This window comes from Eurytemora carolleeae, unplaced genomic scaffold, assembly GCF_000591075.1.
Source record: "Eurytemora carolleeae unplaced genomic scaffold, Eaff_2.0 scaffold1546, whole genome shotgun sequence".
NCBI classification, from domain to species: domain Eukaryota; kingdom Metazoa; phylum Arthropoda; class Copepoda; order Calanoida; family Temoridae; genus Eurytemora; species Eurytemora carolleeae.
Window position 1 is genome coordinate 8,105 of NW_019402184.1, and position 19,627 is coordinate 27,731.

At 32.2% G+C, this 19,627-nt stretch overlaps 1 protein-coding gene across 1 annotated transcript; it reads left to right on the forward strand.

Annotated features, from left to right (window-relative positions):
• Positions 1-215: 215 nt before the first annotated feature.
• LOC111718198 (protein CBFA2T3) lies at positions 216-14,883 on the forward strand. The gene is made up of 7 exons (XM_023493727.1): positions 216-294; positions 3,881-4,071; positions 4,625-4,781; positions 5,659-5,783; positions 6,647-7,049; positions 7,489-7,758; positions 14,138-14,883. Exons 2-7 carry the CDS (start codon positions 3,887-3,889, stop codon positions 14,327-14,329), a joined length of 1,332 nt encoding a protein of 443 aa, XP_023349495.1. The 5' UTR covers positions 216-294; positions 3,881-3,886; the 3' UTR covers positions 14,330-14,883.
• The last annotated feature ends 4,744 nt before the right edge of the window (positions 14,884-19,627 follow it).

Genomic DNA, 19,627 nt, shown 5'->3' on the forward strand with positions numbered 1-19,627 from the left:
ATTATTATTATTATTATTATTATTATTATTATTATTATTATTATTNAAGTTGAGAGTAGAATTCGGCCGATCCAGTACAAATTATATCCACCAGTCCGTCCTGTAGTCTTGCTCGTTCCGCGCCAAAATAATTCTCCGTATTGTCGATTAGTCGTGCCGTGCCAAGTTTTTTTACTTCATCATAAAACTTTAGTTAGGAACAGACAGTTAGTAAGTGTTAGACGTTCTAGAGATCGGACGACTTGCAGTACACTGTACAGTGCTCTTGTTCTTGTCTTGTCTAAAATAAACAAGGTGAGAATTTTCAGCAATTCTCTGAATTATTATTTGTTATGTAAAAGTGAAATTAGATGCAAATTTCGGGCTTGTTAATTGCTAATGAAAAAAATATTCTCAATTTATTAGAGAAAAGTTAATACAATAGCTTTATGCAATATGCAAAGCAAATTGTAAAAATTGTCCCAACTTAACACTGTGAGAAAAGTTTTCGTGCATTTTTCAGAAAATTGAATTTCATTGTATGACAAGAAATGTCGTGCATGCATATGCCACATATATTTGTTACACATGGTTGATGCTTTTTCATGCATATGTTTTGCTTGCCATGTGTTAATTATATCACACGTATTATGAGCATCATGAAAAGTGTAAATATGGTAACAGATGCGAAATTTTAAACAATGCAAAAAACTGAGGGTGGGATGTAAGTACAAATTTTTTTCCTAAGGAATTAAATTTTGTTGCATTGATTTTTTACCCCCTGTATATAAAGTTTATTATTATGTAATAGAGCCATACATACATGTCATGCTAAGTTAACTGTTTAATATTTATACATCTGTTTATAATTAAAAGTATTAAATAATATGGTGACAATGCATCAAAATACAATTGCATTCATTTCCAGTGATGCATTTTCACTTTTCACATGTTTGCATTATTTTCTTATAATATATTTTAAACATAATTTTTCTTGAAATTTTACAGAAATTTTAGGGGGTGGGACACTGGGAGGTACACCAATTTTAAACAAATATATATGCATGGGGATTTCTAATATGGCTTCCTTAGAGACTGTAAGCGAAATTTCAAGTGACCCTCCATGCAATGATGCCAATACCCGATTTACAATGGTACTATTGAACCCTTGAAACTTTAATCTGATCAAAAATATGGAAAATACCGTCGTTTTATTTACTCAAAAAGTGTTTATTTCTCCATCGCTTCTTATAAGCAAGAAATGCGCAAGTAATTTTCGCAGAGAAACCGCAAAATAAAAATAAACAGTTTAAAGAAACAAAAACACTGATATCTAAATTATACTTGATCAGACAAAGCTTTCTACTGTTGTAAATCGGGTATTGCCATCTTTGCATGGAGGTTCACTTGAAATTTCGCTTACAGTCCCTTTAAAAACTTGAAAAAATTGTTAAAATTAACTTCGAATTGACAAATAATTGCACTACTCATTTATCAAGATTCCCTTAAAAATATAATATCGTAATTTTAACTTTGTTCCTGTTTATGTTTTATATTATTTAAACATATGTTTTCAACTCTTTACATAAAACAATTTTTTATGATTAATTAGTTCATTTTTTCCAATTAACGTTTTAAATTTAAAAAATGGGTAATCTTAGCACTAAGGTCTAAGATATTTGATAAAAAATGACCTTCATCAAATAGTTTTCAAATTCAAGAACAAACATTGAAAAGTGTTCAAATCCGACAACATCTTTCATGGTTTCTAAAGTAGAACCCGCAATTAAAAATTATTAATTTGAAAAGAAAAAACATGGATATCTCAGTGGTTCTTGATCTGACAAACCTTCCGTCTAGAGTAGAGGGTTTAAATAGATCAAATTCAGCAAATATGCAACCAATCTGAAAACTATGATATCCCAGAGAAAGCTAATTGTAACTTAGCTTTACTCCAATTCTAATCTTATATTTGTTATTTCTATTTTTAATAGATTTAATTCATAATATTTTTTATACTTCCGTATTACTTAACCAGAAGTTCCACCAATGGCAGTGCATTAGTGACAGTACAGTGGTCACGTGATACAGGCGGAGACACATGATCAGTATACTGCTCTGCCATTGGTGATAGTTCTGGTCCCGTGATTTAAGTTTAAGATTTTCTAAATCTTACATATATGAACTTTCGTGTAATTTTAACACAGTTTTATATCAATTTCTTGAGACAGGAACATCAGATAAAACTTTCATGGGTCACGATCAAGAGCTAAAGGGATTAGCTTTCAGCCTATACCCACATTCATTTTTCCTTGACAGTCCCTTTAACAGTCTTCTAAAGTTAAACTGTTGAGACCTAAATGCAAAATTAGAAAATGAATTAATATTTATGAAGTGTATCGTTGGACATATCTTATATTTGCTAAACCGGAGAAAAAGTTTTTTTGTTGCATATCCAGTATTTGTGTTCAGAGAGTGTTTGAGAGAGAGAAAGAGAGAACCCCCATCAGAGAAATGTATGGGTCCCTCATATTGTACACTTTTATATAGTTATACATACATTCTTCTTCATTCTTCATTCTTCATTCTTCATTCTTCATTCTTCATTCTTCATTCTTCATCCTTCATTCTTCATTCTTCATTCTTTATTCTTAATTCTTCATTCTTCATTCTTCATTCTTCATTCTTCATTCTTCATTCTTCATTCTTCATTCTTCATTCTTCATTCTTCATTCTTCATTCTTAATTCTTCATTCTTCATTCTTCATTTTTCATTCTCCATTCTCCTTTGTTAAAATGAAAGAATAAATAGTAAATATTTAAAGAAAAGGACTCGATTATATTTACAGATGTTTAAACACCTGCATCCTTGTAACATGTTTTCAATAATGCTTTTTTTTGCAGTTGGTCTTCTCATTCAGTTGTCAGAGGTCATTCAAAGTTTTGTCCTCAAAAAATTATGTAATTTTATCAATTTTTTTACAGTAATGTCTCTACCACAAGCAAAGTTTGTTTAATTTTTCTTCTTTATTTAGAGATAGGAACTTTGTGTAGATATTGTTTATCTTTAATCTTTGATCTCGATATCCAATGTGGACACTTTTGAATTTGAAGATAAATACTTAATCCTTGAATTAAAAATGCTTCTGGTGCAGGGTATAACTATCACTGTATATTGAAGAGGTTAATTAAATTAATCCGTAGAATTAAATTAATCCGTAGAATTAAATTAATCCGTAGAATTAAATTAATCCGTAGAATTAAATTAATCCCCGTAGAATTAAATCCGTAGAATTAAATTAATCCGTAGAATTAAATTAATCCGTAGAATTAAATTAATCCGTAGAATTAAAAAAATCCGTAGAATTAAATTAATCCGTAGAATTGCATCAAATGGAGAGCAATGCTTGATCCCGAGATTCTCAATCACAAAAACTAAAAGTTTTAACTTCAGTTCTTTCATGTAGGTCGTCTTTTTTATTTCAAAGGAGGTCATTTTATAAATTTATTTTAAGGTGGTCGTCTGCTTTATTTATTTCCAAGAGGTTATGTTTATTCTTTAGATATTTATTCTAAGGAGGTCATTTTTATAAACTTCTTTCGAGCAGGTTGTATTTTCAATATTTCTTTAATGGACTGTTAAAGTAAGATGAAAAGGGGTAAACGGTAAAGGCTGAAGCCTAAAACTTTTATGAGTTTATCGCGAACCAAATTAGTTATATGATGTCATTGTGTCTCGAAAAATTGATATAAAACTGTGTCCGAGTTTTACAAAAACTCATAAAAAATGTGATATTTTAGATGGTGAAGCAAGTTCTTTATTTTCTTGAATTCAATGAATACAGAGAACAAAATGTGCAACAAATGAAAGACGATATTTAACTTTTTTTTTTTTTTCCAGATTTCTATGGATAAGGTGAGTATTAAGAAAGAGGCGGATGACGACCTCCCCGATGGAAAATTATACCCAGAGTCAAGAAGACATGAAAACTCTCGACTCTCTAGTTTCCCGCCCACACAAAGAGTTTCTCCAACTGCCACGCCCCTGAGGTCCCTGGCTGGGATAGGGTTTACACCCTCTCTAGTGGACAGGTATTACTATTTTGTGATTTTGTTATGATGCTGTAGACAGTATGGGCACATCTGATTCACAACGGACACTTGTTCAAGGAAACCACGGTTGAAAACTAACAATTTTCAGAGAAAAAAACTAGATTATACGCCTAATGTTGTTATCATGACCTGGGGATAAAAGGGTACCTCCTGGTGAGTTGGGAATACCCCTTTTTGGAAATGGAATGTTACCTTCAACCACAAGTGTTTCAATAAATATATCTCTTACATTTATCTCTATATCTCTTTATCTATATTTATAATAGTCTAGATATCTATCAGATATATAGATTATAATTAGCAGATTCAAATCTTGAAAATACTTGTACGCGTCAAACTTAAAACAATTACACAGATTTTTGCATATATTTATTTAAATTTTTATAATTCAAATATCTCGCATATCTCTTGTTGCTTCGGAATCGTGGTGTTGTTAACTTGTGATACCCGCCCCCAAAAGTCAAAAAAATGTACAAAACCCAAAAAATCTGATTTTTTGATTATATTTTTTTATATTTTTTTTTGTGTTTAGTACAATGAGCTTGAGCCCGCCCGGTCCCTCTGAGTTGTTTGGCTCCCAGAGAACCGTGTTTAAGCTGAAGAGGTTCCTGGGCACCCTCATCAAGTTCGGGACGGATATCTCGGCCCAGGTCGGGGAGAAGGTCAGGGAGATGGTCTTCAACCTCGTCGTAAGTTTTTATTTTATTTTTTAATATGATTTAAATTTTAATGAGATAGTTGCAGACATTTAAAGGAAGATATCTTTTTATTATCTTCGAACTGAGGTTAATTCTGTCATTCTGACAGAGAAACCGTCATTTATAATTGTCAACTTTTAATAGAAAAAAAGGATATCTTTATCATTAAATAAACGGTCGCTTGAAATTCCGTCAACACTCTCTTTTATATTCTATTTCGTCAACAGTCTCTTTAATATTCTATTTCGCCAACAGTCTCTTTAATATTCCATTTCGTCAACAGTCTCTTTAATATCCATTTCGTCAACAGTCTCTTTAATATTCCATTTCGTCAACAGTCTCTTTAATTTTCCATTTCATAAACAGTCTCTTTAATATTCCATTTCGTCAACAGTCTCTTTAATATTCCATTTCGTCCTTCTCTTTCTACTCTTCTCAAAGATTTTGGCCTTTTATTCATCATTTTATTTTACTACACCCTTTCCATGGTTTAACTTTAACATGGTTAGAGCTTTAAGTTTTCTTCTTTTCTTTTCTTGTAAAAATGAAACCAGTTTGTTTCTGAATTGTTAGAATGGAATAAATTACTAGAAGATGTGGGCGTGTGTTTAAACCCTGCGGGCTTGGGGGGGATACGGGCAGACATGGGGGTTATGAAATCTCGCTAAAGTAGGATTTAGAATTTAAAAATTTTAAATTTTAAATTCTTCAAAATTTATTTACGAAAGATATGGAAAATATAAATAACTAAGTTTTAAATCGCATAAGACTTCAAAAATGCGGTCTACAATGTTTGCATTTTAAAATTTGAGTTTTTGTAGTGAATTAGTTGAGTTATCCGTACTTAGTTCTATCTCTGTGTATTTAGGCTGGAGTTGTATCTGTCTCTGAGTTCCATCTTCAGCTCCAGGATGTAACCAACTTCCCTGTCCGACCCTACGTTCTCCCCTTCCTACACACCAATATATCATTCCTTCAGAGGGAGATTGCAAGGTATACATTCTCCCCTTCCTACACACCAATATATCCTTCCTTCAGAGGGAGATTGCAAGGTAGGTTCTCCCCCTTCCTTCACACAAATATATCCTTCCTTCAGAGGGAGATTGCAAGGTATACGTTCTCCCCTTCCTACACACCAATATATCCTTCCTCCAAAGGGAGACTGCAAGATAGGTTCTCCCCCTTCCTTCACACCAATATATCATTCCTTCAGAGGGAGATTGCTATGTAGGTTCTCCCCCTTCATACACACCAATATATCCTTCCTTCAGAGGGAGATTGCAAGGTATACTGTCTCCCCTTCCTACACACCAATATATCCTTCCTTCAGAGGGAGATTGCAAGGTAGGTTCATTTGAAGTACTGTACCAACTTCTATGCAGCTAGACCATGTTGTACAGTATACATGTAGACAAGGGACGGAAAAACGGGACAGTACACCAAATTAATCATCCCCTTCATAGAGAGATTTATGTGCTAAAAGTAACCTTTGCAACTATTAAACAACGGTGAAACTGGTCCGCAAATGTTGTGCAAACAAAAGATGAAACTTTAATGACATTTGAATATAACCAAATGTAAGCTAAATTTAGTTTTCTGTTTTAAACCTTTTTTCTAATGGTAAAACTAAATGATTTGGCAAAGAATGAACAAGTTACATCATGAGAATTCAAAGAGGACTGTACGGAATATGTCAAAATATTGTCCAAACTTTGGTCTCTGAAGTCTCATAGTTTAATGTGGTGTTCTCTTTATCAATCTTAATTACAATCCATGGCTGTTGATTATCTACCTGCCGGTCTGTCTCTACACTTATAACTGTTTACTAATAAATGACGTAATTATCTCCATTTTAGTCTGAGTGGTGGAAGTTGCAAGAGTGTTGTTGAATATCTTCGTCAGCACGAGAATTCTATCCTCCAACCTCCTCCTCCGGATCATGGGATCTCGGAGCCCAGCGATATCTTTCATAGCGAGGCTGTCGAGTCCCATCAGGACCGGAAGCGTCGAACCTCTTCGACTAGCGACAGCGAATCGGCCAATAAACGTACAAAGCCTGGTGGTAGTCTGATCAGTCCGCCATTATTTCAAAATGGCGCATTTCAACGGAAAGACGGACTTCCGCACAAATGGAGTCAGTTCCCTGGGAAGCTGGCCATAGTTCCAGGGTGTCCTAGTTCAGGCAGCGGAGAGGGTAGCACCACCAATTCTAAACCTGAAAACCAGTGCAATGACGACGAGTGGAAAAATGTTCAAGTTGTAAGTTTTTATTTTATTTTTATTTTTTTTCAGATAATTGAACCAACTTTTTATATTAAAAGGAAAATTAGAATCTTGAATTCAAATAATTACTGAGGTCCAAACAAAAACAATCCTTACAACAAACTTGTCAACCCTGTGTTAAACTCGACTTCTGGATTAGAGTTAAATCGAGTTAAATTCAAGATTTTGTCTTTTTTCTATTTTGAACAGTTTTAGCTCTGATAATTCCTTGTTTTCCTGCAGTAGAAATGCGCAAATCACTTTTGTAGAGAGACTACAATTGAAAACAATCCGTTTGCAAAATTATAAACATTGCAATATCTAATTCATACTTGTTCAGACAAAGCTTTTAAGGATACGGTTCTGATTCGGCTATTGCCATCTTGCATGGAAGATCACTTGAAATTACGCTTAAAGTTTAAAATATGATTTGCAGATGTTGAATTGTATTCTTGGGATGGTTGAGAAAACCCAGCGAGCAATCAGCATCCTACAACAACGACAAACCACAGCAGCCACCCTTAGGTCAACCGAGGATATCATTGAAGAAGTTCAAGCATCAGCGGTTCGAGCTGTTAACGAAGTAAAACAGAACGCTCTGTGTGAGATAGCACGTGCCCGCCACGAGGCAATGTTGCTCCGGAAACCAGGGAAGGAGAAGGAAGGATTACTCCGGGTGTCAACTAGTCAAGGAGATACAGCAGAGGTAATGTCAATATCTATATAGGATTAGTAAGGGATAGGCAAACAATTAACGAATGGAAATCTTCGAAAAATAACAGAAAGGAATTAAGTTTCTGCCACAAACTCTGGTTTTTTAATCCCTATATCATTGCAACTTAATGACATAGACCTTAGATAGTTCAAACTATGAATTCTGGAAGATCAAATAATGTAAGTTTGAAATATCAAAGGTCTACACGATCAGATTGCAAAGATATAGACATGAGAAAATTCTAGTTTGTGGCGAAGACCATGAAAGAACGGAAAGAACTGTTCATTTTTTGTCAGGGCTTAATTTATTTCAGTTATCAGATAAATACGAACATTTTATTAGGGCTTAATTTATTTCAGTTTTTAGATAAAAACGAACATTTTTTCAGGGCTTAATTTATTTCAGTTTTTAGATAAAAACGAACATTTTATCAGGGCTTAATTTATTTCAGTTATCAGATACAAACGAACATTTTTTCAGGGCTTAATTTATTTCAGTTATCAGATAAATACGAACATTTTATTAGGGCTTAATTTATTTCAGTTATCAGATACAAACGAACATTTTTTCAGGGCTTAATTTATTTCAGTTATCAGATAAATACGAACATTTTATTAGGGCTTAATTTATTTCAGTTATCAGATACAAACGAACATTTTTTCAGGGCTTAATTTATTTCAGTTTTTAGATAAAAACGAACATTTTATCAGGGCTTAATTTATTTCAGTTATCAAATAAATACGAACATTTTATCAGAGCTTAATTTATTTCAGTTATCAGATAAAAACGAACATTAACAGCCTGTTCATTTTCTTAAAGTTTCTAATCTCTTTAAGCTTCTATCTCTTAAAGCTCCTATCTCTTTAAGCTCCTATCTCTTTAAGCTCCTATCTCTTTAAGCTCCTATCTCTTTAAGCTCCTATCTCTTTAAGCTCCTATCTCTTTAAGCTCCTATCCTTTAAGCTCCTATCTCTTTGCAATGCAACTTTTAAAATTCCAAACGCTGGACATTTTTTTTGTTCATCTTAGCTGTACAAACAAATCCTCGAATTGTTTTCAAAAATCCACGGAGCGAAATTATCAATTTTCAGAGAGAGAAAAACCATAAAGAAATCTACATAATATAGTTTTCTAAGGACACTTTTTGATAATATTCAATTTCGTGCACTATCCCTTACAAGAATGTATTTTATGTACATTTTGCATCTATTTACAAAAAATGTTAACATGGTTAAATTGATCTTGATTATCAAATCAGATCTCTGCAGACTTGTAAAAGTTCGCAATATCATGTGTAACACATTTAAATCAGCTGCAAAAAACATTTGATAATCTAGTTTTTATCTTAATTTGATAATCGGCAGTATTTAAACTTTAAACAGGGTTCAATGTTAAATAAACATGTTGCAAAGAATCACAAAAAAAGATGTTGAAATTTAAAAAAAACATTGATTCTTTGCTAGCTCAGGGTAATGCTATGTTCATATATACTAGCTTCTATATAATAGCTTGGGAACCCAGCTGTGATTGGAATTTTTCCAAAGTCAACCCACTCAGCCTTGAACTTTTAAACCAGACCAAGAACAGTGGTTCTACTGATATTCCCAATACAAATTTGAGGCAAATCGGTCAAGGGAGTCATAAGGTACGATCCAGCAGAGGTTACTTCTTTGTATAAATATATTAAGTTGTAATCTCTGTTTGTATGTTTGATCATAACTCAGGAACCCCTCGACAGATTAGTCTCAAATTTTGATTCGGGACTCGGTAAATTCACGGGAATATTCCTAATTTGGTTTGAAAATTCTAAGTTGAGCGGGTTGACATTTATAGCGAAAGTTTAAGTTTCAGGCAAAGCTGGGTTCCCAAGCTAATTTCTATATATTTTTTCCTTACAATTAAGCGATAAGCATATTATATTATTTACATTACATTACATTTACAATATTATTTCAATAATCTTGGCTAATTCTAAAAATCTTTCGATGCATTCGATGATTTGCAAAATATGTAAATGAATAAAAATAAATCATGCATTACTTGCAAATATTTAAACAGCTTATACCTGCAAAAACTAAAAAGTTTACTGTAAAGATTATCTATATCTATATATGTATATATATATATATATNGTAAATAGTATTCAAGTAAAATGTCCTCTTGAGATTTCAAGAGATTAGACGGAGAAAAGTAGAGAGGGTGCAAATAGTATTCAAGTAAAATGTCTATGGAAGCAGGTGTCAGAACAGACCTAAACATATCGTTCGTAATCTCTTTTATATAAAGATCTAAATATTTATATAGATTATGTTTTTACATTATATTACATGTGATTACATGTTGAAGTTTACAGGAGATACTTTTTTATTTGCAGAGTCTAGTTGTTTGAAACTAAGGTTTCAGGTTAGGGATTATAGATATAATTTCGTAGTTGTTTAAAGGGAGTGACCGGCAATGAAAGGTAGTTGAACTGAGTATGCAGTGTTGTGGAAAACTTCTTTTGGATTTATTTGAGACATATTTAACTTTTAAAGATCTGAAAATCCTGAGTTTGAGCGCAAATTCGACGTTCAAAACTCCTACTTTGGGGGTGGTACGTTTTCGGAATTAGTTTATTTAAATTATTAAATAACGACGACATAAAATGTAAAAAAGTTCTGCAATTAACTACAGACGTCATGTATAGACACATGTTGAGAAAATAAAAATTAATCTTATCATCGAAAGTAAGTAATCTTGCTCAATTATTAGTTTCTATTATCACATTATTCCGGTTTCTCATTATTCACAAAGATTTTCTGCAGATCTTCTAGAATTAATATGAAGAGAAGACATTTGAAGAATTTGAAGAAATATGCGAATAAATTCAAAGAAAATAAGAAATTCAATATAATAATGAAAACGAAATAATCGATTTCAGCATTGATTTATTGGCAAATTTCTTTCGAGAAATATGTTCCTAACCATCTAATTAGATTACTGTATAATTTTTACTTTATTTTTCGTTGTCGTTATTTAATAATTAAAAAAAAACTAATTACATAGCCGGTCACTCCCTTTAACACAAAAGTTTTAGCTTTAAAGTAGTTGTAATATCTTAATAACGCTTTGTTAGGAATATCTTACGTATTTTTATATTTCTAACATTATGTATTTTCGAATCGGTAAGTTCTATGAGGATGGAGAAAATCTACAGGTAAAATAATTTACGTGCTTTCTAAATTAACCCCNGATAACTCTGATAACTCTGATAACCCTAATAACTCTGATAACCCTAATAACTCTGATAACTCTAATAACTCTGATAACTCTTAAAACACTGACAACTTTGTTAACTCTGATAACTCTCATAACACTGACAACTGTGATAACTGTTATAACTCTAATAACTCGAATAACTCTGACAACTCTGACAACTCTAATAACTCTTATTACACTGACAACTCGTATAGCTCTGAAAACTCTGATAACTCTGACAACTCTGAAAACTCTGATAACTCCAATAACTCTGATAACTGGGATAACTCTGATAACTCTGATAACTCTGATAACTCTGATAATTTTGATAACTCTGATAACTCTGATAACTCTGATAATTTTAATAACTCTGATAACTCCAATAACTCTGATAACTGTAATAACTCTGATAACTTGAATAACTATGATAACTTTGATAAATCTAATAACTCTGATAACTCTGATAACGCTGATAACTCTGATAACTCTAATAACTATGATAGCTTAGATAAATCTAATAAATCTGATAACTCCAATAACTCTGATAACTCTGATAATTCTAATAACTCTGATAACGCTGATAAGTGATAACTCTGATACCTCTGATTTAGTTTATAGGATGTAAATAGTATGTACACTGCATGAAACGAAATTCTTCATTGTGTTGAGATGAAAGAGGTCAGCTTTGGATGGGGGGGGGGAACATATCGTTCGTAATCTCTTTTATATAAAGATCTAAATATTTATATTTAGGTGTAAAGGAACAGATAAAGATTAAGCTGACCGATAATATGGTCAGGTGACTTTAACGAAATATATATATTTGTAGGTTCAGTTTTCAAAGATAAGGGGGTTATTACTATATTTATTACACGAGAATGATATTAAATTAAGATTAAATCCAATTTACGAAGCTTTACTTCCCATCAATATTTTAAATATTTTTTATTTATACTAGAAAATTATTTATGATGACAATCAACTGACATTTAAAAAAGTTTCTAAATATAAAGTTTAAAGGTTTACATTTAAGCACCTGTATATAAAATGAAGTGTAAAGATGTGCACCGTTTTTGGGGTTTATTTTTAACATTAAAAATTTTGCTTTTTTAAAGGGAATGTTGTAGTAATTTCACATGAATTTCCATTCATATAATGGCATGTCATATTCTCAATGATACCCTTGAAACCTTTATCTGATCAATAATGTGAAGGATAACGTAGATTGTTTTGGCTTGAAACTTGTTTACTTCTGCATTTTCTACCAAGGGTATAAAAACTTTTAAAAACGTAATAAAAACAAACTTTAATTTAGTTTTTACTAGGATAAGCATTTCAACTTCTTGTACAGCATATTATAGATTTAAAAAAATTAGTTTGAATGATGCACATTTCTGATTGTATACAGAATTGTAACTATAGTTAGGCCAGCTATTATGTATAAAATGTCTGTTTTCATTTCCACTTGTTCAAACCAACTGTGTAATGCAAGTGTTAAAAATAAACAATTTTAATGAAATATTTGCTATACTAGTATAATGTATGGAATAAGGGAATAGGTTCAATTAAAAAAAAGGAATTGAGTCTTTGTCATAAACTCTGATATTCTAATACCTATATCTATGCAATCCAATTTCGTAGACGTTAGATATTTCAAACTATGAATTCTGTTAGATCAAATAGCCTAAGTTTTAAATATCAAGGGTTTCCACCATTAGGTTGCCAAGATATAAGGATTAGAAAATTTGAGTTTGTGGCAAAAACTCAATTCCTTTCATGTTTGATAAGAATAAAAATGTTTGAATTTCTTGCATGAAATTTTAAACCCATAAATTCAGTGTGCTTCGCGGCCGAACCAATTTTAGACAATGATAAAACTTATATGGGTTCAAGTCAAAATTAATACAAGAAATTTTTAGCTTTCACACTATGATATTTGTCATATCCGACTGTATGTCTACATATCTGTTTGTATTATGTATGTTTCTTTCTTTATGCATTATATCAGCTTTGTAGATCTATTTTTCCGTACAACTACCTGTCTGTATAACCTTTAGATATACATATGTAGCAAAAATTGAGGCCTATTGTAATTTACGTCGTATCTTGTTCATTTAGGAATTACGCAAACTCTGTATTAGGATTAACCCATCCCATATAAGATATATATTTATAACTCCGTCATACCCATATTATGATTGTTGACTACGTTATAGATATAACAGCTCATAGCTTGTAATTATGTTGTTAATAACCCATTTCTAAAATGAACTACGAAAAAAACCTCAGTTGATTGAGACTCTGCTTTCTAATTGAGATCGTGCCTTGATAATTGGCATTGATCTATTTGATTGCTAGTGTCTGTATTGACATCGATAGCTAACCAGATGCACCCTTTGTAGTGGCGTTGATTAGTCACAGGATTGTAGCCGTGTTGATTGTGTTCTGGTGGAGACATTGATCAATTGATTACTAGTGTTCGCATTGACACTGATAGTTACGCTTGTGTCCTTGTGTGGCATTTTAAGCCTGGGATTCAGTCCTGGTTGAGTTTGATATCGGATGGACAGTACCTGGATAGATACGTCTTTAGAAATTGTTATGGAGTAGGTGTTTATTACACATATACGCAAATTAGAAATATATTTACAGTTTTTATATGTCTTTAATGTATAATATCTAAAAGGTTACCCATAAAAGATGATACTGTAATGACGACCTTAAATAAGAACAACTTTAAGCTGAATTGCCCAGCGTTGCCCGTAAATTTTTTTTTAAATTAAAATTTTTTAACCTACATTTCACCCCCAGGATTCCCTCAATAATGATCGGCCATTTTGGTCCAGACCAGCCGTTTGGCAGCTGTGCCAGCATATATACATACTCACATATATATATATATATAAAGTAGTAATCTCTGTTTGTTTGTTTGAATGTCTGATCATAACTCATGAACCCCATGACCGATTTGCCTCAAATTTTGAGTGGGAAACTCTGTAGAACCACGGAAATGTTCTTAGTTAGATTTAAAAGCTCTTAGTTGAAAAGATTGACTCTTAAAAAGAAACCATTGATTCAAGACAAAGCTGGGTTCCCGAGCTAGTTCATTATTCATTATCATATATATATCTAGATCTGCTGGAACTGTGGTAGATCTGCTTCAGAGACCTGCTCTGGATGCAAGGTTGCCAAGTATTGCGGAGCGTTCTGTCAACACAAAGATTGGGAGAACCATCACAGGGTGTGCAGGGTTCAGGAGGAAATATCTTCTCATAATCTTGAACTCATCTCTAGCAAACCAGATAACAGCAAGGAGAGCAAATAGATCTGAAAAAATCCAAGATCCACTAAAATCCGGGAAATTTTTATTTGGTTTTGATCTTTTTGATCTTTTTGAAGATGTAAGACGACATTCGGTGAATTACGATTTCGCACGCTGTGATTGTAAAAATAGGTGCAAGGACACGTGTTTTAGTTAATTTCAAGCATAAAAATATCTGTTTGAGCTTTGCATCTATTTCAGCAATAAGGTTTTTTCATTTCTATTTGTTATACTTGAAATCTTTAATGCATTCAACGGCATAGTGGAGGTTAAGCCTAGAGAAGCAAAATTTGGCGCGCATTCCATTCAAATTATATGGCCTTATAATTAACAAAAAATAATTGAAAGTCTTGGTTTGTTTGCAACAAATATATTTACTATTTCCTCACTCTAAACCTGGTTCAGGATGTCGGAGTGCATGTGCATCCTGGCCAGGTTGCACTGCACACCTCCCGCTCCCCACTGAGAGACTGAAATGGAATTTAAATGAAACCCCGCGAAAAAAATATTGTAAATAAGATTAAGGTACAAAAAAGAATTTGAGAAATAAAATGAACAAATTATGACATTGTCAAATGTCAATTGATAAGAAAAGAAAAAATCTGAATATTTATTTAAGTTTAATTAATTAGAGCCTGCCTCTGGCTCTAGGGGGGGGGGGCCCAGGGGTGAATGTCTAGGGGGTGCACAGGGGTACCACCCCTCTCCACTATGCCCCTGAATCTCTTTTTCTCTTTAAGAACTTGTAATCCTTCTACCCCTGCCCCTGATTATTTCTTTAAAAATGTTTAATCGTTAAAAAATCGTTGTAACTGTAAAGTGTAACTAGTAAGTTGTTACCCCTTGTCATAATGTGTTACCTTAGAAACGTACATGCAAGTATGTACAGTACGTGCAAGTTGTGTACAAGCTAGGCCAGCATGTACAAAATCTATGTTCATGCACAGGATTGTAAAGCATAATTGTACGTTTTTGCACTTTTAGAAATTAGAAAAATTTGAAACTTTAAAATTTCCAGATTTTAGAGCAACAAAATTACGAATTTTATATTTGAGAAAGGAGCTGAAACCTAAGAAGTTATATTTTATAAATAAATCCAAATAGAGTATCAAGTACAATAGGTGGCAACAGAGAAATGAACCAATTATACACAACGTCACAAGTGTCAAATATAACAAGAAAAACGAAATTGTCTCACGTTAGTTGACATGTTTACCAAGATTAAATAAAAAAGTGTAAAAACAGAAACTAAAGAACACATAAAATTGCACTTATTTTACTGTAAAAAAAGCTCTTTATTCTAAAATTTTCACTATTATTGATAATTTTGTCAGACACACAAACTGAATTGACACTTGTGACGACAGAATACAACATGCAACTTTTAAAATTCCAAACGCTGGACATTTATTATTATTATTATTATTATTATTAATATTATTATCATCATCATTGTATTAGTTATCTGCTCATTGTATTTTATCATCTCCTGATATAAATAATTTGAAAATAAATTTGTTATTCCTATTTGTTGGTGTATACACCTGTATAGTTTAATTTACAGGATACAACAATGGATACAATGATAGAAACTAATTAGCTTGTTTTATATTCAACTAGGTTAAACACATGTCACAAGTTCATGTTAATCATTTTAAACACTTTAATCTGTTAATCACTCATCATTACTCAGCCTTCAAAGGAGTCGAATCTTATCCTGTTCTTATCCTCATATCTTTGCAACTAGATGTTGTAGACCTTTATTATTTCAAACTATAAATTCTGTTTGTTCAAATATTCCAAGTTTAAAATATAAAAGTTTTACGCCATTATGTTGTAAAAATATAGGGATTAAAAAAATACATTTTGTGGCATAGACTTAATTATTTTAAAATTTGTTCACTTTGACATTCAATTTAATTTTTTTCTAAAAATATTGATTTACTTTGCTTAAACTTAGCTAATTTTATTTTAATAAAGACTTTAAATAAGTTTTCTGAATAGTTAATTAGCTATAGGTCAGTCCATTTGAAATCACTTTTTTCAGTAGGCACCATCTTCGATATTTTTCAAACTCTAAATATAAAAAGACCTATTTGAGACATTACATGATCAGTAATTTTTAGAAGTTGGTGCCTACTAGGGGGTGGCTGATTTCATATGGACTGACCCAGGTGTGACCTTCGATCACGTACTATTTAAACTATTGAACAAATTTTCGCTTTTTTAAAATACTTTTTTGGCGGTAAATGCGTTAAAAAAAAGTAAAAAAACAACTCTGTAAGTTTAAAAATTGTTGAATTATTATATTTTATTATTATATTATATTATTATAGACCAAAACACGATTAAATTACGTCAATAAACAAAACAACTTAACAAAAAGATTAAGATAAAAGATACAAGTGTAATAAATGACTTAAATATTTCTCTTCATAATATATATTAATTATATAAACTCTATATTAATTTCGCCCTGTCAGTAAATAACTCCTTTTTAATATCACCCTTTAAGTAATTAACTACATATTAATATCACCCTTTCAGTAAATAACTCCATACTAATATCACCCTGTAAGTAATTAACTCCATATTAATATCACCCTGTAAGTAATTAACTACATATTAATATCACCCTGTCGGCTGTCAGTAATTAACTCCATATTGATATCACCCTGCAAGTAACTGACTCCGTTTTAATATTTTAATAAATAACTCCTTTTTAACATCACCCTGTAAGTAATTAACTACCTATTAATATCACTCTGTCGGCTGTCAGTAATTAACTCCATATAAATATCACCCTGTCAGTAAATAACTCCATACTAATATCACCCTGTAAGTAATTAACTCCATAATAATATCACCCTGTAAGTAATTAACTCCATATTAATATCACCCTGTAAGTAAATAACTCCATATTAATATCACCCTGTAAGTAGTTAACTCCATATCAATATCACCCTGTCAGTAATTAACTCCATACTAATATCACCCTGTCAGTAATTAACTCCATAATTATATCGCCCTGTAAATAATTAACTCCATATTAATATCACCCTGTAAGTAATTAACTCCATATTAATATCACCCTATAAGTAAATAACTCCATATTAATATCACCCTGTAAGTAAATAACTCCATATTAATATCACCCTGTAAGTAACTGACTCCATATTAATATCACCCTGTAAGTAATTAACTCCATATTAATATTGCCCTGTAAGTAAAAAATCCATATAAATACCACCCTGTAAATAACTAAATACTAATATCAAAAATCGTACTGTAAAAAATTCATACCGATATCACCCTGTAAGTAAACATGACCCTGTACAGATGTGTAACCCCTGATCACATAAAGAATCAGGAATGGCTCCGACTCCGGCATTCCCTCCATGTGTGGTCGGAGAAATTATTTAATAAAGAACCGGAGAATCCACTCCGAGAGAACATGATTTCCATCTGGACCCGGGGTCTTAAACTATCTTAAACTATCTTAAATACTAGAACCAGAGTTGGGAACTTTTCTGTTGGATGCTCATAATTCCGATCCACAGATCTTGATATCCACTGTAGATGCTTTTAATTTGAGGATCTAAAAAGTAAACTTTTCCATATCTTCATTTTAGTTATTCATTCCCTTAAGCATATCTCCCTTCCTGGTTCTTAAACTATCTTAAAATGTCTTAAATTCTAGAACATGGTTCTTAAACCATCTTAAACTGTCTTAAATTCTAGATACATGGTTCTTAAACCACCTTAAACTGTCTTAAATCCTAGAACATATTGTTTAACTAAGATTTCAGCTTTAAAGGTAATGTCATCATTGATAAAGAAAAGATTAAGGGTTCTGCACACAGACTACACAGACTTACAACACCCCATCCTGAAATCATTCCCTGCTCTGATCAATTTCCCATGATCATAGAAACCAGGAAGCACGCGTGGGTCACTGTTAAGAGGAGAGTTGCAAAGATAGCCAAACCAATCCAGATTCATGAGAAAGTCTCAAAGATAGCCTAACATCAGATCACCGGATGAACTCCAATTGTGGAAGGATCTTAATAGTTTTCCAAGCTATATGAAATCCTCTAACCAGAAGATGATGAACTTGTTGTGCTTCATGGAGGAATGTTCTCTCTTGGTTCGAGTAATATGCTGGGCAGGGTCTTCAACATGGACGGAATCCTTAGCAATGTGCAAACTAGAGGAACAGATTTGATAAATGATCTCAACCCCTTGGGATTTGTCTCAAGGGAGTTCTTGTTGATCAAGGAGTTTATTCTGATATCCTGTATTTTATACGTCCTGATGTTTGATCTACCACCTTCTGTCACTGCTCTCATCAATAGGATCATATTAGACTGGGGCCGACTTCAGAACAGGAAGAAACCTCCAGCTGAAGTAATGAGGATGAGAGCATTGTCAGCTAATGAGGATGCTCTATGAAAATAAGGGATGGCTAGCCCTATTGTTCAAGCACTCCCTTCCCCCCATTTTGTAATAAATATCTTGTAACCCTATATCTGTAAACCTGAAATATGTTGTACATTATTAATTAATCATTTGTAAATAGCTATGTAAAACCTATATAATGATTTATCTTTACTGGGCTGTAAATAACTTTGTAACATGATTAGCTTAGTTATGTTTGTATATAACGACATAAAACTTGTAATTGCATTTATTAACTTAACTTGTAACATAGAACCCAAAATACCTTCAGTTGGAATTAGACTCCGCATTGATTACAGTGTGTGGGTAATTGTTTCTTGGTTTGCCCACGAGAAGCGTCCTGAATCACTTTCTTGAAAGATAGATATAGATTAGGAATCGATACAGAAAAAGTTGTGTCCAGATTGACATTGATAGTAAAGTATTGTTGAACTGATTAGTTCTTATGCCTCACCGATCATAGCGATAGGGCTTGAGTATTGATACAGAAACTAAACCAATCCAGCCCAATTTTTTGTTGGACCTCACATGACTCCAGGGAAGGTTTAAGGAAATTGCAAAAATTTGTGTCCAAAAGTTTTTTCTTATTGTTTTATATTTGTAAAAAGAGTAAATGCTCAAAATTAAAAATTGAAAGCCTAGTGAAAATAACAAGGAAATGATCGAAGATTCATATAGGACAGGAATTGCGTTTAGAATTGTATTTCAAAACATAATTACCATGATTTTTTGTTCTTCAATACTATGTATGGAATATGTAAAAAGAATTTAATTTAATGTTATAAATTCAGTTGTAAAAATACCAACTAATATATTTATAAACTTGATGATCTAAAATATAGT

Coding starts and splice junctions, on each gene's coding strand:
- LOC111718198 (XM_023493727.1), top strand. CDS start 3,887: ATGGATAAGGTGAGTATTAAGAAAGAGGCGGATGACGACCTCCCCGAT. Junction 4,072..4,624: donor ACACCCTCTCTAGTGGACAG/GTATTACTATTT, acceptor TTTTGTGTTTAG/TACAATGAGCTTGAGCCCGC. Junction 7,050..7,488: donor AGTGGAAAAATGTTCAAGTT/GTAAGTTTTTAT, acceptor TATGATTTGCAG/ATGTTGAATTGTATTCTTGG.